Genomic DNA, 23355 nt, shown 5'->3' with positions numbered 1-23355 from the left:
TTGATTCTTTTTGGAAGAGGGCAGTCTGATTAATTGATTACCTCTCTCTCACAGATTACTCCAATTACTCTCTGATGTTTGATTTCTTCTTTATGACCATCAGTATTTTCTTGAACAGTGTTCTGCTGAACTGGACACCTCCACTGGATTCCTTCATCATTTATTTATCATCCAGCTGCAAACTTACTAACTTCTCTTCCTCTTCGTTCATTTTATCTACATCTGTCCTTCAGAACAACCACCCTCTCTCTGTCTTTTTCAGACTACACAGACCGATTGACCTTTGAGGTCTTGTCAGTGGGAGCCACCAGTGATACCAAGCTTGGTATCTTGACTTGTGCATTACTTGTGCTTCAACCTTGATGATACCAAGGTTGAAGTAATACATAAGTCATATTTTCATATACAAGTTGCCGAAAGGTGTAATGACTTAGTAATAACTTGTGCATTACTTCAACCTTGGTATCACCTCTGGGTCTGGCTCCCACTGACGAGACTGCAATAAAGGTCAACCAGTCTGTATAGTGACCCTTCCCATAATGCATAGCATTATACATACCCATAAGGATATGTGCTTTGCATTATGAGATACTAAGGCAAATGATGTGAAGTCATAAGCTTCTATATATGAGTTGCCCCAGTCCTGAAAATAGTTCAGATGCAAATTTCAAATTGCAAATAATAATATTTTTATTATTATATAACTTATTTAAGGCAGTATATAATAATAAAAATATTATTATTACAAAAGCCAATAAAGGAAATGCAACAGTTATCATGAATAAAGAAGAGTATAACAGAAAAATGCAAGATCTCATACGTGATAGTTCCACATATCAATTTATACATCGAGACCCTACGATGTCTCAAAAGAAAAAAGTCCGAAAATTACTGAAAAAAATGACATCATGGCCCAAAGAAATCATCAGGAAAATAAAACCAATTCATGTTAAACCACCCCATATTTATGGATTACCAAAAATCCACAAAACTAATATTCCCCTACGCCCCATAGTTGATAGCATAGATAGTCCCACATATAAACTGGCCTGGCATTTAGCCAAGTCGCTTGCCCCCCCTTACTGGCAACTCCTCTACTTTTGTAAAAAATTCACTCCATTTCAAAACACTGGTTAAAAATCTAATCCTAAAAGATTCAGACATAATGGTTAGTTTTGATGTCACCTCCTTATTTACCAATGTACCACTTATAGACACTCTTGATTTAATCAAGTCTAAATTTCCCCCAGATATTTTTGAATTATTTCAGTTTACCATGAATGCAGGTTACTTTACATGGGGGGGGAATTCTACAAACAGATTAATGGTACTGCTATGGGTTCCCCCCCTCTCTCCCCTGTTAGCAAATTTTTACATGGAACACTTTGAAAACAAAGTACTTACCACAGCTACATACAAGCCACAAGTGTGATTACGCTATGTAGATGATGTGTTTGCCATCTGACCCCATGGACAAGACACTTTGGATGCTTTTGTCACCTACCTAAACAGCCAACATCCCAAAATTCACTTCACAGTAGAAAAAGAATCAAATAACTGGGTACCATTTCTTGACACATTAGTCACCTGCCTTTCAGATAGATCACTATCTTTTTCTATTTACAGAAAGCCTACACACACACAGGAAGATACCTACATAAACAATCACATCATCATCTAGTCCAACAGTACGGCATTTTAAAAACACTTACACACAGAGCCAGAGCCATTTGTTCTAACGATACACCTCTGACCACTGAACTCCAATACTTGCGCCATACGTTCTTAGCCAATGGCTACAATCCCTACAAAATAGATAAAATACTACATAGGCCCATTACTCTGCCCTCTCCTAATACACAAGAATACAACATGACCATTTCTATTCCCTATATCAGAGGTACATCGGAAAAGATAGCCAAAGTATTGTTGAAACATGGCCTTTGCACCACTTTCAAACCTCATGTCAAGCTGGCAACTCTGATCCGCTCACCCAAGGATAAACTTCACCCTTTAGCACACCCTGGAGTGTATGAAGTTCCGTGTGACTGTGACTTGGCCTATTATGGGCAAACAGGAAGATCAGTGAACATCCGCCTGGAAGAACATGAAAGATACATTCGCTACTATTACTATGGCAAGTCGGGACTGGCAGACCACGCTTTGGACACTCCTTCACACAGGATTAGATGGAGGAAAACGAATGTGCTATTTAGGAGTCGTTATAGATCTGAAAGATTATTTTTTGAGTCAGCAATGGCTTTGAAGAATTCTCCCAACCTTAACAAATATGGTTGCATTAATTTGCCAAAAATTTGGGGGATGGTTATGCTAAGAAAAACTCCTGGATAACTGCTGTTTTTTTTTTTTTTTTTTTTTTTCCCCGAGGGGGGCCAAAAATAGGACTTTAGATCTTTTGTCTTTTGCAATAATATTGTTTCACTCACTCACTGTCGCATTTACATGTGTGTTGTGCTCTGATGATGCTGAGTTGAAAATCAGCGAAATATAAGCGTTAATAAAACATCTTTGTTGATAAAAGTGTTTGTGCTGTTGTTAATACTGTGAAAAATAAGCGATGAATAACCATCAACACCTAAGCTTAGACAGATGCAAATTTCTTTGCTTACACTTGGATAAAGGATTAAACCAAGTATATAATTTCTTGGTATGTTTAATTTATACGATAACTTGAATGGAAATATTCCATTTTTCTGATGATGCAAAACTGGGTCGAGTAACAGTTATCAAATTCCTGACATATATCCTTGGGGGGGGGGGGTTGAAATACAGAATATTATGATAGTACTGCATGAAAAAGTTACATCATTAATATTTTCTTATCAACGATTCTCTTCCAAATTAATCTCATATCTGTCAGGAATCTGATATTATCCGATATTATATTTCTATCTTCTATGGCACTTTTTACTGTATCAATTCCACTTAGATCTTGCTCTTTCTCTGTGTCTTTTTTCTTGCCATCCTGGCAAAGAACACTTATTTAGTTAATCTTTCATCACCATTTTTGTTTAATTGACCATACCACCTGACATTAGACTGCTAACACATTCCTGAATGCTAACAATGTCAAGTCCTTTCCTAATATATTAATTTTAAAGATGATACTGCCACTGATCCATATGTTCACCTGCCATAATCTTTCATATCATATCAAAACTATCATTCATATCATATCAGAACTATCATATCTGTGGTCTCCAATATTTTTCTTTCTTACCCAATTCTTACATCCATGAGTTAAATTTGGTTTGAACACTGTCCTGTATACAGCTAGTTTAGTGTTTTGATCGATTTGTCTTATTTCATATAAATTTATTCAGTTGATTTCCCACCATACCAGCTTTGCTAATTCTGTTGTCATTTCCATATTTAATTTGCCACCTTTGAAATATTTTACTTGTTCTGTAGGTTCCACATTCAGGATGCTGTTGGTGTTTTCAATATTTTTCTTCCTGTTTTCATTGTCTTTGCCTTTTTATTGGATTTCTTGATGCCAAATTTATCACGACAGTTACTCATTTTAGTGAAGGAATCTTGAAGACTTGTGCTAGATTTATTCAGAAGTATAACATCATCTGCATAAAGTAGAGCTAAGATTAACATCACCAATCTTGAAGTTGTATTTAATACTATATGTGATCCATATAGATAATAAATGTGGAGATAATGTACATCCTTTGTTGCACACCTGATTTTAACACAAACTATCTTCCTGTATCTCTAAGTCTAACTGCTGACTTGCAGCTTAAATAAAGACTATGTACTGCTTGATATAATGTCCCATTTACACCATATAATTGTAGCGTTTTGAAAAGCTTTCCTCTTGGCACCTTGTCATGTGCCTTTTTCCAGATCAACAAAACTTAAATACAAATCCTTGTTATATTCCCAACTTTCTCAACTATTTGGCTTTAAAGTGAAAATCTAATCCTGATAACTTCTATTTGGCCAAAACCAGCTTTTTCTTCACCAATCTTCCCTTCTACAATTTTTCTTAGCTGTTTCTCAAGTATACTTGCATAAGCTGGCCTGTCCTGGTTGACCAAGCGATTAGTATCCGCTCTCCAGCTAAAAGGCTATGGGTTCGAATCCTGCTGTGGGCATGGATGTTTTTGATTGTCTGTGAAAATACTAGTGGTGGTGGATGGTGGAAAGTTGTAGAGTAGGTGCCCTCCCTCATTGAGTCTTTGGACTCCCTGGAGGTGTTACGTAATAATAATAATAATAATAAATCTTACCAGGAACACTCGAGAACATCAATAAAAAGAGAAATAATTCTTGCATTCAGTTTTGTTTCTCTTTTTATTGATGGATACTATGAAAAGAGCTCTACTCCAATCATCTGGAATTTGACCCTCTGACCAGGCTTTCTGACATATGCAATGCAGCCAATGTAATAACTACCTCTGTATTCATTACTGACCAAATTTCATCTACTCCAACTGTCTTTCCACATTTCAGATTTTTGATGACTTTTTCTACTTCAAGTGTGGATATGTATTCCTGTAGGTTGTTTCATTTAGCAGTCTTTCAAAGTAGTTACTCCAGACATTTAGAATATCTTAAGTTGTCATGTCACCTTTATCATCTGATTCCTTTTACAGTACTCTTCCCTCTGTTTCTAAGCTTTTTTTTTTTTTGAAATAGCCTCCAGTATATTTTCCCACCTTCCTGATATTTATTTTCTATGTTCTTACCAAAGTCTTCCCATGACTTTTGTTTAGCTAGTCTTTCACTATCTTTCAAAAGAAATCTGGAGAATATCTCTTTAAAGATCAGAACCTATAATAACATCATACAAAAACTATGTGGTTATACATGGGGTTTTTCTGTTATTACATTGCGATGCTCCACTTTGGGCCTAGTCTACTCTGCAGAAGAATATTGTTCACCAGTATGGCTAAACTGTCCTCATATCAAGAAAATTGACACGCAAATAAATGCAGCAATGAGGACAATAACAGGTTTGTGTTAAATCCATTCCTCTCTACTGCCTTCCAACTTTGAGTTGGAAGGCAGTAGAGAGGAATGGATTATTGCACCACCAAACCTGCGCAGACAAGATGCTCTAGTAAAAGAATACAAAAAAAATAAACAGTTACCAATACTCCTGTTACTAATACATTGACCTCCCACTTATAAGTATAAATCGCCTTAAATACCGATGGCCTCCATTAATACTGGCTGAAGAACTAATAATAGCAATTTCAACATTAATTTGAAATGGCTAGAAATTTGGAAAGAAAATTCACCACAAGACTTAAACAAGTATATCCTTCCCAACCAAAATCTGAAAGGGATTCATCTTCCATGTCATCTATAGAAAAGCTTAAATAGGATACTCATAGGACATGGTATGTGCACAGACAGCTTACACGAGTGGGGAAGATCACCTACACTTCCAATGTGACTGGAGCCATAAACCAAACCATCCAGCACATTGTGGAGGACTGCAGCATAAGAACCTACCCTGCTGACACGAGAGAATTTTTTGAGGCAGATCCTTCAGCTCTTGAATGGCTAGCTGAACTAGACTTAATTTTAGTGACTTTTTTTTTTTTTACCTGATATTTGTATATGTACACTACTTGTCTCATTTTTATTGTCTGCACAAATATGTATTTATATATATTTTGATGTCATGTCTTTTTTATTATTATGCCATACACTAAATAAAATAAATAGTTTAGGTAACAAGCCAAAAGGCTATTTTACCGGCGACATAAGTTAAGTTTAAAGGAGATAGTAAATCCCGTATTATTCTACAGCTGGATACGAACCTCGGATCGAAATCCATCGAAATCCTAGAGTTTCATGCCAAAAAACTATCGACACGCCCAAGTATAAGTAATCACTTGGGTAGTACAACACCAGGGCAACTCAGAGCAAAGGTGGAGCAAGCTCCGTCACTATCCTTAATATTCTCTCATAATGTGAAATGCAGCTCCTAGGAGATGAGATGTATTACTGTTTTACATTATGAGAAGAGGTCACTACCCAGACCGGTTTCAACCCTTTTTGGGGTCTCATCAGTGAGTAGGTAGACCTGGAAAGGTTCACTTAAAACCTTGATATTCCAGGTCTACCTACTCACTTTTTGGCATGAAACTTTAGGATTTTGATCCGAGTTTCATACCCGGCTGTAGAATAATACGGGATTTACCATCTCCCTTAAACTTAAATAGTTTAGGTAGTGCTTCATAGTGCTTTGCTTTCTTATATTTTTCTCAGTATTCTCTAAGAGCACAAGCTGGCTTATTTCTAGGAACTTTCTATATGCTTTCTTCTATTCCTTCACTGCCTCTTTAATTCCCGAGTCCACCTTGGAGTTCTGATTTTTCTATCCTTGTAGACAACCTCATCACATACCTCTCTGGCTGAATCAAAGTTTTCTTCGGGATTTGCTATTTAATCTCCAAGGTTTGGTTCTTCTTTTCAAACTTCAATGATGTTTGTGTATTTTATTCTATTGTTTACCTCTGAAAGCTGCTCAATATTGATTAATTTTAAAACTTTCTTCACTCTTCTTTCCAATATGCAATTCAATTTTATCCTCTCAAAACTAAATAGTGATCACTTCTTATTTCAAATCCTTTGTATACTCTTGCATTCTGAACCAGTGGGAAAGCATCGCTATCAACTATAACATAGTCAATGATACTTTTCTTATTTCTTAAATCTTCTCCGTGTGAATTCGTGCATATTTATATGTTGGAACATGGTGTTAGTAATAACTGATATATATCCTGAACAGAAATACAGCAGGCATTTACTATGATTATTAGCTTTGCACTTTTCACCAAATGACTTAAATACAGAAATATTATTGAAAAGAAAATGAAAGAGTTTGAGAACAGGAATCAAACCTTGGAGATTCAGTGGCAAACTCTGAAGGAAACATTGATTGATTCTGCCAGAGAGGCATGTGGTGAGGTTGTGTGCAAAGATAAAAAAATCAGAACTTCCTGGTGGACACAGGAAGTTAAAGAGGCAGTGAAGGAAAAGAAGAAAGCATATCAAAAGTTCCTGGCAAATAAGTCAGCTTTTACTCTTACAGAATACAGAGACAAATGTAAGAAAGCTAAACAGTGTGTAAAACTAGCTAAACAAAAGTCATGGGAGGACTTTGGCAAGAATATAGAAAATAAATATCAAGAAGGTGGCAAAATATTCTGGAGGTTGTTGAAGAAGCTTAGGAATGGAGGAAAGAGTGCTGTAAAAGGAATTAGAGATGATAAAGGTGAAATGAAAACAGGAGAAAAAGATATCCTTGAAGTATGGAGTAATTACTTTGAAAAACTGCTAAATGAAACAAGCAGTGATGACAGCACAGTGATAAAAAACACTGACCAGGCATGCAGTCAGGAATACATATCCGTACTTGAAGTAGAAAAAGCCATCAAAGGCTTGAAATGTGGAAAGGCAGCAGGAGTAGATGATATTCGACCAGAAATGCTGAAGTATGGTGGTATAAGAGTCTTACAGTGGCTGCACTGCATAGTTCAGAAAGCCTGGACAGAGGGACGAATTCCCGATGATTGGAGTAGAGCTCTCATAGTACCCATATATAAAAAGGGAAATAAAACTGAATGTGAGAATTACAGAGGTATTTCCCTACTGAGTGTTCCTGGCAAGATCTAGGCAAGTATACTTGAGAAACGGTTGAGAAGAATTGTGGAAGAAAAGCTTGGTGAAGAACAAGCTGGATTCAGGCCAAATAGAGGCTGTCAGGATCAGATCTTCACTTTACGACAAATAGTCGAGAAAGCATGGGAATATAACAAAGATCTGTATTTAAGTTTTGTCGATTTGGAAAAGGCATATGACAAGGTGCCAAGAGAGAAGCTATTCAATACGCTGCAGTTATATGGTGTCAATGGGGCATTATATCAAGCAATACTTAGTCTTTATTTGAGTTGTGAGTCAGCAGTTAGAATTGAAGGAAGTACAGGAAGATGGTTTAATGTTAAATGTGGTGTGAGACAAGGATGTACATTATCCCCTCTGTTATTCATTATCTATATGGATCACATTATGAAGGAATGTGGTATTAAACCTGATATCAAAATTGGAGATGTTAATGTCAGCCCTTTGCTTTATGCGGATGATGTTATACTTCTAAATAAATCCGCTACAAGTCTGCAAGATTCTCTGACTAAATTGAATAGCTGTTGTAATAGATATGGTATGAAGGTCAGCAATAAAAAGACAAAGACAATGAAAATAGGCAGAATCATTGAAAATGTCAACTGTGTTGTGAATGGAGAACCTGTGGAACAAGTAAAACATTTCAGCTACTTAGGCACAATTTTTACTGAAGATGGTAAACTAAATATAGAAATAGACAACAGAATCAGCAAAGCTGGTATCGTGGGAAGTCAATTGAATAAATTCATATGGAATAAGAAAGAAATTAGTCGGAACACTAAATTAGCTGTATACAAGACTGTGTTCAAACCAATTTTAACTTATGGATCTGAGAGCTGGGTCAGAAGTAAAACACTTGACCAAAGACTAGAGACCGCAGATATGAGAGTCCTGAGAAAGATTAGAGGCGTGAACAGATGGCATCAATGGCAATATCATATTAAAAATGAGGATATTAGGAAAGAACTTGACATTGTCAGCATCCAGGAATGCGTTAGCAGAGCTAATCTCAGATGGTATGGTCACTTAAATAGAATGGGAGAGGAAAGATTAGCAAAACAAGTGTTCTCTGCCAGGTTGCAGGAAAACGACCCAGAGGAAGACCAAGATATAGGTGGATTGATACGGTACAAAGTGCCTTAGACGATAGAAATATAAGATCTGATAATGTTGGAGTCTTGACAAGTAACAGACTGATTTGGAGGAAAATCGTTGATAGGAAGTTAGTAATGATGTAATTTTTTCATGTAGTACTGTCATATCCTGTACACCCCTTGAGGGTACATGGCAGGAATTTGATGATGATGATGATTTTCACCAAATTTTTTCCCAAAACATTTCTGTATGTCTGGTAATCATATCCTATTCTGCTGTTTAGATCTCTAATAAGAACCATCTTTTCCTCTTTCATTGAACCAGCTGCCTTCTCTGATGTGTCAAAATTTTTTCATTTCTTCCTTGGTAGAACCTTCTGTGGGACCATGGCATTAAGGTGATGACATTGCTAGTGCTTTCTCTTTTGTAAATATGCTGAAACCACTTTATCATGTAATAGGATAAAGATAGCATAGTTAATTTCATTTGCAACATAAGATCTTTGGGATTATAGTAGTTTTCCAAATTAAATTTTTATTTTTTAAAAATTAGTGTAATTAAGTCTCATTGTCCAGTTTCCATTCTGATATTGCCCACATCACTACTTGATAATATCTGCCATTCAAGATTATCCTCATATTTAGTGTTGAATACTTTAGCAACTCCCACTTTTCACTGATTTGTTATTGCCTCAATATAACATTTTGTATTTGTCACTTATAAAGATCTTGCCTGTTTCTGTTTTCTTTGTTTCAGTAACACCTATTATGTCGATCTGGTACGTATCCAATTTTTCTGCTAATTCCATTTCTTTTCTATTGATGCTTCTTATGTTGATAGTGCCAATCTTGAACTCTGATGTTGAGGATATATTCTGGGATTTGTTCTAGTAGGTGACTTTTTACTGTTTTCCCTGGTTCTCTGACAAAAAAAATTGTGGGGGGGGGGCCTTGTTTTTGTCAGAGATGCCCAGCCATCATGAAATTCTGTCATGTTACACCATCATTTTACATTGTGGTTTAAGCCAATAAGAATACAGTTTGGTCTGCTAAATTCTAAATTGCCAACCCATCCTCGTTCGTTCATTATCCAGGTACCTAGATACCTAACAAGATACACCACGAGAAAGTAAGGATTGGATATTAGGTCAGAAGCCCTAGTCTATTCTCTGCATTCCTCAAATGGCTATGTGCAGTCTCCTCTAGTTATGCAGCTTTGATCCTTAAGCACTTAAGTGACTTTTAATAGTTGTTATAATGAGATCCAGTTGGCTCCCACTATAACAAAGTAATAGTATTATCTGTAAAATAAATAGAATGCCTAATTATTTTAATGGAATCAAATATCAGTTTATTTTTATTTTATTTATTTTTTTATAGTGTCTTTGGACTCCAACTTCAAAGATAATGCTAAGGTATTCTCTACAGAAAATATTTTCATAGAATGTAGAGAACCAATGCAAGTTGTAATTGATGAAGTAAATGAATTACCCCCAAATAAATCTGAAGTGCAAAAAGAACAAAAGAACCGTGCCAAACGTGATATCAAGGAGAAAAAAAGGTTTGTTTATAGTTACCTATTTTGCTAGTTAATTTTTGTATTAATTGAAAGTTGTTTGTAGACCAAATTTACATTAAGAATTATTTTGATGCTTGTGGTTCAGAGACCCCCAATCATGTCTCTTGCAAGTCTACAGCCTTCATTTTTTAAATTATGGAAACAACTCTAGTCTTGCTATACTAGAGTACTTTTCTTCAAGGATATTCTACAAAGCTCATGGTAGCTAATCAGGTGAGATCCCTATTCTGGAATCTCACCTAATTAGCCTTTTCATGCTTCAGCTCGTACTAATGCTTGTGCATAGTTTCTCACTAGGAATTTTGTGTTTCCCAAGATAGCTAGTTCCATATCATTGTTTTCAATCTCATCGTTCACTTCCAGTTGGACCCTTCAAGGCTGCTTTTCCATTAAACCTGTATGGGATTATCTAGAATGTTTAATTGGAATATAAATAGATATAGGGATATATTCCTTCCCTTCCTCCATCCCCACTTAAAAAAAAAAAATACTATGGCAGATAATTACCCATACCTCTGTATCCAAATTCTGGCATCGGATTGATTGTATAAGTTATGATCTTAATAACATTATTAAGATCATAACTTATACAATATTGCTATAGTACACTTGTTTTCATGATTTCTGAACTGTTTGTCTTAAAGTGAAAATCTGATTCTGACAATCTGTTTGACTTGAACTCAGATTGTAGAACTACAGTTTTTCTTTTTCTCATCTTTTTTCTCAAGTATGTTTGTGTAAATGTTATATGGAACACTCAGTAATAAAATTCCTCTAATTTTCACAATAATATTTATTTTCCTTTTTATAGATGGAAACTATGAAAGTTCAATCATCCAAAATTTGGCCTTCTAAATTATTTAGTGTAGCTACTATAAAACTTATTTCTCCACTCCACATTTGAATGTTTCTGGTTTTCTATCACTTATATATTTTCTTTTTTACTTTATAACTAGTTTTCTATATACTGTAGTATGCTTCTTCAGGATTAAAGATTTATTATCGATTTGTAAGCATAATAGAATTATTTTTAATACATATACTGATGTTAATGGAATCATTAAACTGATGGTCCATTTAATACACACACACACACATTAAATTATTATTGTGTTGAAGTGTTGCACATTTATTGGTAAGTTGTGCTGTATAACATATGTCAACCTAGTTTTTATGTATGCTCATCGCAGTTATTTTATATAAATATTTGTATTTAATACACACTCACACACACACACACACACACACACACACATACACACATTAAATTATTATTTATTTACAATAATTAAGATAATTTCTTTACAGCAGCTTTCGGCTATCCTCTTCTTTGAAGCCTGGTATTGATTTATCAGCTAGTGCATATGTAAATGTCTTTCCTGAAAAGGATCCTAATATTGTTCAAAATCAAATGAGACGTCTTATTAACAGAATATGTAATAATGAAGAGGTAATTTTTTTTTTTTTAAATGAGATATTAAGTGTCTGACATGATTTTGAATCTAAATCTAGTTCCAACATATTTAAATATTCTAAGTTACCTGATAAATTAAACATTAATGTTGAGAGATCTTAGTGTATTTGTACTTGTATATATGCCAATTCATTGTATGACCATTGCCTATTTACTTCACAATTGACCATTCCACTCTGGTTGATGACTTTCATGTCATGGTAAAAGCAAGCATGCGGGATACTGGATGTATGTGTTTGTTCGAAGTAGATGTTTGATGTGGGCAAGTGACATCTGATTTTGAAAATATCATGATTGAACAGTACCAGTTGAATGGCAGCAGTATTTTGGAAAGCGCCAATATTGATGTTGAGAGATCTTAGTGTATTTGTACTTGTATATATGCTAAGTCACTGTATGACCATTGCCTGTTTACTTCACAACTGACCATTCAAGTCAGCTTGATGGCTTTTGTGTCATGGTAAAAGCAAGCATACATGATACTGGATGTATGTGTAATCTGTTCATTCTAATTAGATATTTGATGTGGGCTAGTGACATCTGATTTTGAAAATTGCATGATTGTTGGACACTACCAGTTGAATGGCTTCAGTATTTTGGAAAGTGCTGATATTGTAGGCTGTTTGTGGAGTGTTGTAGTTAAGGTATTCCAAGAGTAGAAAGATAGTGAGCAGAATAACACTTGCTGGGCCAGTGGTAGGAACCTTTGCCTCATTGGTGCAGTGAATGCAGATTTTCCTAATTTGTGCAAGACCATAGATGAAAAACTGGGATGGAATGGCTATCCATGAAATTTAACTAAGCCACAGATATGTTTTCCTGACTTCAATCAATTGTACCCTCCTCTGTATGGTCCTCTGAAGTAAGTGCCCAGTCAAAGTACTCATGCTTATACCTAATCAACAACTTTGTCTCTATTTTGCATCTTAGATGTCATTGGACCATCGAAAACTGGAAAAATGTTGCCTTTTTTTTTTTTTTTTTTTTTTTCAGATGAATCTCATTTCCAGCTGTCATTTGAATGTTAGCTGTGAAAAACCTTAAGGTGATGTTTACCAGGACATCATCCTGATCTGATGTCCTGGTAGAGTCAGGCAAGAGACAGCAGCATTTTGGTAGAGGGGATGTTTTCCTGGGAATGAATTGCTTACAGCCCTGGTACTCATAGACCATACTATGAATGCCCCAAAGTTGGCATTGTTCAAGAGTGGTTTGCCAAATTTGAATCCCATGTAATATCTCTGTGATTATGTGGATTGAGAGATCCAGCTTTTGAGTCCTTTACTCCAAACACTTGCAAATCTATGGGAAACAATCTTAATGACAGGGAGAGTAAACATACCTCCTGTAACATTTGAAGTTCTAATAGTCCATGTCATGTTGTGTGGCAGCATTTTCTTAATGCAGAGTTAAGTGGGAGTGATTTAGATCTCTTAGTGTGCGATCATCTTTTTCTGCCTATTGAAGTCCTGAATGAAGGAAAAAGTAGTTTCACTCTCTCAAGAAGGGCTCTTGGATTATTTAACCTTTAATTCATCCATGGTAGTATGTTACTGTAGTTTACAACCCTTTATTTGTAATAAAGTGCATCATTGGATTTGTCTTTGACTAGGGTAACCACTTTGCCTCTTAATGGGGAAAGTGATCATATAGTCTTGATGTGTGGACTTTTCAGTTAAGAAAGAGCATAGATGAAACTACATCCGGTCATTGAGACATTTATGAGATAGCTTGAAACAGTACTGTGGCATAAGAAACTGTAAGGAAAGGAAGTTAGCTGAGTAAGAAATGATCAGGGGATGTTTGAGGGAAGTAGCATTAGACTTTATACCTAGGATCACGTGGATAAATCAGATGAAAATTAAAGAGTTGTTAGATTGTATCATTAAGCACAATTAGCAAATTTAAAAAAAAAAATGTTGTAGAGAGAATAAAAAGAGAAAAGTTATCAGTCACATGATTGGTACAAAGCACTAGCAAGAAGGGTGACTGGCAAAATCAGATTGTTAGAGGAAATTGGCTGAGCAGGCCAAAGGAAAAATTTGAAAGTAGTTTTTTTTTTCCAAGTAAAAGGAAGAATGATAATGGAAGGATACCTTTAATGAATACTGATGGTAGAAAGTGACAGAAGACATAGTTGAACTACTGAGTGAACATCATTCAAATTGAGATGTTATAGTGATATGACAGGCACTAATATGAGAATATAGACAGATGAACTAGAGGCACATAGAATATTGCAAAATCTTAGTGGGAATACTGACATAGGATAGGATATAAGCCCCATTAGGAGGAGGTGTAAGAGAATAGCTTCTCATCAGAATGTCTAAGTCTCAGTTCCCTTACATAAAGGAGACCTCAAGATGGAGGTAGAAAATTATAGGTATGGGTGGATAAGAATATGTTACTCTGTGAGATAAAGTGACAATTGAGTCAAATAAAGGAAATGGTTATATTATGTGGTACTGCTTGACTTGAATAGCTTATCACATCGAACTTTGTTACATCATTTGAAGCAAATAAGAATAGTTGTGAAGTTGGCAAAGACATGAGAAGGCAGAATGTGTGCCATTTGTATCTTAATGATACTTAATGATATAGGGAATGATTTGAGGCAGAACATCCAGTTGCTCTGATGAAGATGATCATAAGAGCAACTGGATATCATCATTCTGATGTGTACCTTGAAGTAGTGTACTGAATACCACAATGGTATTGCATGAAAAGTTTACATTATTACTAACTTCCTATTCCTCAAAATTAGTCTCTTATCAGCCAGGATTCCAATACTATTAGATCTTATATTTGTTTTCTGAGGCATTCTAATTGCATAAATCCATGTACGTCTTGGTCTTCTTCTTCTGGATCTTTTTCTCCTGCCATCTGGGCATCAAACCTTTCCTTTCTCATTTTGTTTACGGCGCTTGGCCGCACGAAGGAAGTCTTGGTTTCGAGTCTAGTCGGCGACTAGAGGAAATTTTTCTAAGCCTTTTTTTGACCGGTTCCCGAGTTAGTCGATCTCTGGCACGGGCAAGCAGGTTTTTCCTCCCGGAAACTCGGGTTTTTCTTCCTGTAAACTCAAGAAAATCAACCGTAGAACCCACATTATTTCAGACATTAAATGTATTGTGTTAGGGTTAGGGACCACGAGATGGCGGCACATTTGAGCCGTCTCTCTTCACTGAGTACCGCTTAATTAGTGATAGCCTTGGGCCATCTATCTCTGATTGGTACCAGTGGAGATTGAACTGCCCACTCAGTCTCCAAAAGTTAGATAGGGCTAAATGGCCTCGCCTACTCCCGTATACGGGAATAAAAAGGCATTAGCTGATTTTTTTTTTTATTTATATTATTGTTGTTGTTATTATTGCGTGACACCTCCAGGCAGTCCAAAGACTCATCGAGGGAGGGAGGGCACCTACTCTACAACTGTCTCCACCACTTCATCCAACAACTACAACAAACCGCAACTACCATCATATACACCATCATATGCTGCCCACCACCACTAGTATTTTCACAGACAATCATGAACATCCAAACCCAAGGTGGGATTTGAACCCACAGCCTTTTGGCTGGAGAGCAGATACGCTAACCACTCGGCCAACCAGGCTGACATTATTACTTATATATATTTCACATCCATTTGGCCCCTACCCTATTTATTCTTTATATAAAGAATAAATAGGGTAGGAGTCAAATGGATGTGTAATCTTATTAAGAAAAGGATTATGTAGAAGGAATACCATGTGCATAAGAATGATGTCCTTTATGAAAATTATAAGCAGCAGCCCAGAAGAGTCACAAGCCTTGTATGGAAAAAGTAAGTCTGAGCATGAAAAGAAACTGACTCTGCAAGCTAAAGACAACCCCAAAGAATTCCATTGATATGCTACAAGTAAAATAAAGAATGAATATGAAAGAATAACTCTACTGAATAATGCAGATGATGTGAGGGTGACAGATTCAGGATAGTTTAACTGATGAGTGTCCATTTTGCTAAAAACTATCAACCTTGTGTATGCAATATTGAGTTCACTGCTACCTCTTCACTGAATGAAGAAACTCTATGAAGAAGAGGTATTCTTGCACAAACTGAATAAGAATTCAGCAGTAGACTGATGGGATATCAGCACGGATGCTAAAAGAGTGCTCAGATGAACTGGCTATTTCTTTGACCATACTATATAATTTGAGTCTCAGAATAGGGAAGATTCTGCAGGAGTGGAAAGAATGTGTGGTCATCCCAATTGCACAAGGATGATACAAAGACTGATGTATCCAACTGTTGACCAATTAGTATCTCAGGAGTAGTGGCAAAGATTTTGGAAAAATTGGTTAGGGCTCGCATTCAGAAATGGGTTGACAGTGAATCTCTACTTTGCAACGAGTAACATGGGTTTATTATGGGAAGGTCATATTTTAGTAACTTTCTCACATTCTATAACATTGGCAATGATTTGACAGATGATATACAAAGATTTGCTGATGATGCAAAGATAAGTAGAGTAATCAGGAATTCTGCTGATATGAAGTTCTTGCAGAATGATTTGAATAGGCTGAGCTAGACAAGAGAAATGGATACACCACTGTTGGTGCCCCAATTTACGATTTTATTCTATCTAATATTTCCACTTATCTATGCTCTACTATTATCTATGCTCGAGATATCACCAAAATTTTCACTAATATCTAAGTTATTTCTCCCCTTAGTATCCCTAATATTTGTATTATACTGCGCCTTTTGGGACATTTAGTTTAAGATATTATATGCAAAAACGAGGAGAAAGAACTAAAATATGTCAGAAAGTGTAACTATGTTGCAGTCATGACACTTTATCTCGTTTCTTAACACATTAATTTCCCGCGTGATTAGGTTCGTAATTTTCAAGTGGTGCATTGGACAGCAATTTCAGACAACTGTTTTATCATTGGACAAAAGGTTTATTAAATTCCTTAACATGGTACAATTCAAATTTTAGTTATTACTCAATTCAATGCTATACTAAATATTTGCGAACTGACATTAGCTTATCATAAATAATTAAGCTATGATCCCATAATGGGTATTACGATCATGCCTCCACACACATTCAACACATAACTTCATATGACATGGACGTATAAGATTAATTCACACTATTTAACTATCCAAACTTAAGTAGCTTAACTAAACCATTTACTGCACTAACACATAACTATGACATTTAAACTTTCTTATACAATATAATAGACATGCAAATTCTCAGGACACTTGATTACTCATATAACATTAACACTAGCCAGCTTACTTTCAGTATATTCTGTCAGATACTAAAGTCCTAGTATTGTTTTCTTGGTCACTTCAACAGTTCAGTATTAGAATAATAATAACTAATACAGACGAATCTTAGTTAATACGAGATATAATTTACAGTACCTTACTTTCCTGAGATTTCCTTATGGGCCTCTATCTTTTTCTGATTGAAGTATCCTGGTATAACCTCGCCGATAATCTGCTTCTCCTATGTTCCCTTTTGAATTGAACTATGCCTACTCGGTCTTTACCTTTCATTATTCAGGACACACTTTGAACCATCTATATGACGGCTGTGCAACTCGCAACATGGACATCTATTTCTTTACAGTTTTCCCTTTCTCGTAGTTATCGCTGGAGTTGAAACACAAAGAATATGCTTTCTTTGACTATATGGCATTCTTCGCTTCTTACATAGGAAATACGGAACCGAAATTCCGCTCACTTTTGTTTCCGTGTTGTGATGACGGAGATATAACTCCAATCTCTCCACTCAGGAAAACCTCGTGAAACCTATATATGACAGAGCTCCTAAAGAACTCTCCTGGAACAGAACCAAAAACCAAAAGCCTCCTGGGGAGGTTTCTAACCCTTTTATACCCTCTCTCCTAATGGCACCTTCTTTAACTTCTTTTCTCCACCCTCCTCCTTGACTTGACTTTACCGACCAATTAGGGTGGTGTTTTTCTGCCAGACGTCCTTTGATCGGCGAGCCCATAACGATGTCTCAATCCGGGAATTGACCCTAAGCGATTTTCTGTTGTTTTTCTTGTGCTAGCCTCTCCCTTAATCCCCTTTCAAAATTTCTCTATGAATTTACTTAATATTTTAATCTCTAGCCTCTCACATACCATCTTTTATGACTAATCCTTTTCTGTCTTATTTAGTTAAATTTTCTCATTTATACCATATTACAACATTAATATATTCTTTCTTTTTTGTTAGTTTAACAAACACCTTTATATTTTATATATTTTATTGGATGCAAGAATATTTCTTTTTCTTTTTAAATAATTCATGTATTAGCTTTTATGCAGGGTTTTTAATTTATTTGCTCTTCATGTTACACCATGATAGCTGAGAATTCTATATTCTTAAGATATCAGGGTGTAACACCATGATACTTTTGACAGAGTACATCATGGAAGATTTGCATAAATTGGAGAATATGGGTTTGGATTATAAAATATCAGTATGGATAAGAGGTTGGCTGACTGACAGATATCAAAAAGTGTGGTATATGGGAGATGTGAGTCCGCAAGATTTGATGTAATTTGATGTAAAAAAGTGGTATACCACAGGGATCAGTTCTTAGTCCATTGTTAGTCAATCTGTATGTTAATGACATTGGCAAGGATTTGACAGATGATATACAAAGATTTGCTGTTGATGCAAAGATAAGTAGAGTAATCAGGAATGCTGCTGATATGAAGTTCTTGCAGAATGATTTTAATAGGCTGAAATTGTAGACATGGAAAAATGGATGTCAGTTCACTGTCATTAAATGTAAAATGATGTAGTTTGGTGTTATTAGATATCCAATGTTGTATAATATTGGTGGGATTATGCTAGAAGAAACTAATCAGGATAGAGATATTCAAGTGTTGGTAGATTAGAAGTTGAGGTTCAGGAACCATGTAGCAAAGATTGCATATACAACTCAAATGATAATTGCAATGAAATGAACTTTGACATGTAAAGATAAGGATGTCATTTGCCTCTTTACAAGACCTTGATAAGACCTCATTGGACTATTGTGCACAGGTCTGCTCTTCTGGTTTCCAATGTGATTCTGATACAGTGAAGAGAATGCAATGGAGTGTTAAAAATATCAGGATTGTAGAATACTGATTGAAGACAGATTTGAGAATTTGTAGACTGCAGACACTAGAAAGGAGAAAAACAGGAGAAAGAGAGGCAATATGATTGAGACTTACAAACTTCTTAAAGGGTCATACAGGATTTTGGTTGATGGAATCATTTTATGGAAGGTGGGGAAAGGACAAGAGGGCATCCTTGGAAGTTGAGAATGAATGGTGCTATATGTAGAGCATGAGGACTAGATTTTTCTCTTTTAGTGGTGTGTGATTGGAGTGGATTACCGTTGGACGTTGTGTGCAAGCCATGTCATACTTGTTCTTGAATTCATTCACAAGTATGATAGTTGGTGCATGTAGTATGTGCCCCCCCCCCCCTCAACGAGTCTCTGATTCCTTGGAGGTCTCTTAATAATAATATTTGTCTTTTTTACTTGTTTTTTTTACATAGTCTAGAAACTGGAAAGACTGCTGTATAGCAGAACATTTGTTTTGCACTATAGCAAATACTGTTGAAAAACATTCGCTTGTTATTAAAAAAAGACTGAAAAGGTTTCGACCAATGCTTTATAAGTACAACATTATGCTAAAAAAAAATAGTATGGCAAACTAACCACTATAATATTCCTGTAATTCCTATAAATTTGATGTCTGGAAAGTTGACTGTATAAATCAGCTGTAAGCCAGAATTATATTCTCTCTCTCTTTGCTGTTATAACATGAACTACGTCATTGCAGAAAATTTATTAAACCCCTTTTCAAAGGAGGTATTAAGCTTAGTTCTTTAAATGTGACATCTTCCTCTTAAATTAATATGATACAAGTCTTCATGGATATCTAACCAAACTAAATAATTGGTTTGATAATTTTGTATGAAAATCATCATTAAAAGACCATTTTGCCTTATACTTGATTTACACTGATTTTTACCTGATTTTATACCTAACCTATATGAAAATAGATAAGTACACAGTAACCACTAAATTAGAAACCTTTATGCAGATGTATGTAAACATCTCTTATTTAGGGTAAATCCAAAATACTTGTCACGTGTGTAACCACGTGTTCTAGACCAGTGCTTCCCAAACTTCTGGATGTCAGGGCCCCCTTTGGAAAAATTAAAATATTTGATGGCCCCCGTCGAAAAAAAATCGTAATATAGACATGTATTATTATAATATTTATTGTATTTATATTCAATACAAAACATACACAGCGAATATTGCAAAAATCGAATGCAAATAGCTATATTTTTTGCATTTTACATACACATTTGACATGGCACATTATCAAGCACATGAAACTTAAAATGATAAGTAAAAAAAGAAAGAATTAAAACATAAAAGAAGTTTAATAACAATTTAATGTGATGCATGTGTTTCAATATTGCTACACTAAAAAAAAGTCAGTATCAGGTCAAATATTTGAAACTGCAATTCTTAGACTTCTACTTTAAAATGAAACTTATATAAATAAGCATATGTTTACAAATATTCATTAAGCACCAAAATACACAGGCAGCAAAATTTGTGAACAATGTGTGATTTTTTCCCTTAAAATATAAAAAATAACAAAAAAGAAATAATAAATAATAATAATTAAATACTTTTCTTTTAAAATAAAAAAAACTACTTAGTCTTAAAACATTTTAAATTTGTTTTCATTATTTCGCCCCCCCTCAACAAAACCTACCGACCCCCAAGGGGCCACGGCCCACAGTTTAAAAATGCTGCTGATCAATAATTTTCAATAGAGTTGTCACAATGGGAAAACCAAAGTATCATTTGCAGTTCGATAAAGTGCTTATTGCAGCTGCCAGTCTGGCTGGAGCCACAATTTTGAAAACAGCAGAACTGACTGGTTTCTCAAAAGGCAGGATATCCAAGGTGTTTAATCAGTGGAAAAATTACCCACTTTGCTTGTTTAAGAGGCTTAATTGTGGTCCTAAGATGGTCTGTCAAGAAAGAGATTGCAGTCATCTGAAAAGGCTTATATGGAAAAACAGAACTTGCTGTGTTCAGCAATTGACTGAAACATTTAATGAAGGCTGTTCCTGACCCATATCTCACTGGACTGTGCACATGGAACTGAAGAGGATTAGTATTGGCAGTCACATGCCTATGTGGAGACCATTGATTTCTGCAAAGAACTGAAAAGTTCATCTATAGTGGTGTCAGGAATGTTATGACTGGACACTGGAAGAGTGGAAAAAAATGTTGTCTGAATCACAGTATGCTGTTCTATACTGAGTAGACAGAAAATTTGGTGGGTGCCTTGTGAAGCAATGAACCCAGCTTGCTTTGTAAACACAACTCAAGGTTTTGGGGTGGTGTCATGTTCTGTTGACATCAAATGGGTCCCATGATATTGCTAGAAGGTTGGATGTCCTCCAAGGAATAGCTGTACATTGATGCTGATCAAGCCCATCCTACAATGTTGACCTTTTATCCAGAAGGTGATGGTTGTTTCATGAATGACAGTGCTACTTTCCATCGTGCAAGAATTGTTTGGCAGTGGTTCAGCGAGCATGACAGCAACTTCCACCATATTCCCTGGCCACCACAAAGCCTAGATCTGAGCCCCTATTGAGAATATATGGAATAATTTAAAAAAAAATGGAAAAAAATTTAAAAAACAGATCCAGGAGCAAAGTACTCTTTTTGCATCAAATCTGAACTGTCTGATGAATGCCTGGTATGTCGAAGACGTAGATGTAGTCCAATGCCTTGTGGAATCTAGTAATTCAGGCTAAAGGAGGTCCAAGATAGTATTAAAAATTTCTAATTCAGTGGCCAGTATGTGGTGAACTTTTATAACACATTTCAGTCATTTTAGACTTACCTTTTAGTAGATGGAAACTTTAATAAATAATAGAATAAATAATCTTTTATAGTTAGAAACCAGTTGAATAAATGTATAGGAACAGAATTAGAAGTAGAGAACACAAGTAGGAAAATCTGCCAAAAGACCAAGCTAGCAGTATGCAAGAAGTGTTCATACCAATATTAGCATATGGATTATAGAGCTGCATTTGAAATAAGACAATTGATCAAGACTGGACTCAACAGATAAGAAAGTTCTGAGAAAAATTAGAGTGGACGAATGGTATAAGTGACAGAACCACCTTAAAATGAAGACATCAGAAGAGAACTTGACATTCCTAATCTTCTGAACATGTAATGCACACACAGCAAAAAGTCAATTACTGGAACAAACCCCAGATCAACATCAACAGAGATCAAGATTGGAAGACCATCAACATAAGAATCATCAATGGAAAAGAAATGGAACTAACAGAAGAATTGGATAGGTATCAGATTGACATAATAGATGTTACTAAAACAAAGAAGACAAAAACAGGTTAGATCTTATAAGTAACAAATACAAGGTTATATTCAGACAATAAAAATCAGGAAAAAAGAGTAGTTATAATATTAAACACTAAATATGAGGATGATCTTCTTGATTGGCAGGCAATATCAAGTAGAGTGATGTTGGCTAATATAAGAATGGGGAACTGGATAACGAGATTTATTTGTGCTTACGGTCCTACAGAAAGTTCTATTAAGGAAGAAATGGAGTAATTTTTCAATTATTATTTACTCTTATTATTAAAGCTAATATAATACTTCCCACTGGTTCAGGACACAAGCATATACAGAGGATTTGATATAGGAAGTAATCATCATTTAGTGTTGAGCAAGATAAAATTGAAATTCACATTGAAAATAAGGGTGTATAAGAAAGTTTTGAAACAAATAAAAGTTGAACAGCTATCGGATGTGAACTGTGGACTCAGATACACAAAAATTATTCAAGAAAAACTGAAAGAGTTTGAAAACGAGAACCAAACCTTGGAGATTCACTGGCAAACCCTGCAGAAAATTTTTATTAATTTAGCCATAAAAGCATGTGGTCAGGTAAACTGCAAGGATAGAAAAATCAGAACTCCATGGCAGACTCAGGAAGTTAAATTGGCAATCAAGGAAAAGAAGAACACATATTGAAAGTTCCTGGCAAGTAAGTCAGCTTGTGCTCTTTGAGAATACAGAGAAAAATGTAAAAAAATCAAAGCATTGTGTAAAATCAGCTAAACAAAAGTCAATGGAAGACTTGGTAAGAACATAGAAAATAAATATCAGGAAGGTGATAAAATATTCTGTAGGCTATTGAAAAAACTCAGATGATTTAAAAAAAAAATTACACATTAAAAAGAATTAGAGATGAAAAAGGACAATGAAAACTAAAAATAAAGATATTCTTGATGTATGGAGTAATTACTTGGAAACATTGCTAAATACGAGGGGGTTGTTTGGAAAGTTTTTTTTAAAAAAAAAAGTTAAAACACTTTTTTTTTTTTTTTTTTGGAAAAATCACCTTTATTTCTCAACTTAGTCTCCATCGAGATCTACGCATTTGTTCCA

The 23355-nt window shown here is 35.3% G+C and overlaps 1 protein-coding gene across 3 annotated transcripts in view; it reads left to right on the top strand.

The window, feature by feature from the left end:
- LOC150103917 (deoxynucleotidyltransferase terminal-interacting protein 2) overlaps positions 1-23355 on the top strand; it is a 99320-nt gene that overhangs the window by 15786 nt on the left and 60179 nt on the right. For 2 of the 3 annotated variants that reach the window (XM_090396805.1, XM_090396807.1), the window contains exons 2-3: positions 10146-10326; positions 11653-11794. In XM_090396805.1, coding sequence (XP_090252931.1) covers positions 10146-10326; positions 11653-11794 — 323 coding nt within the window. The remainder of the gene's footprint in view (positions 1-10145; positions 10327-11652; positions 11795-23355) is intronic. The other variant, XM_090396806.1, reaches the window with a different exon arrangement.

This window comes from Typopeltis vanoorti, chromosome 8 (assembly GCF_054136105.1).
Source record: "Typopeltis vanoorti isolate ZY-2024b chromosome 8, IOZ_Tvanoo_1.0, whole genome shotgun sequence".
Classification (NCBI taxonomy): domain Eukaryota; kingdom Metazoa; phylum Arthropoda; class Arachnida; order Uropygi; family Thelyphonidae; genus Typopeltis; species Typopeltis vanoorti.
This window is presented reverse-complemented; position numbering and strand designations above follow the sequence as displayed.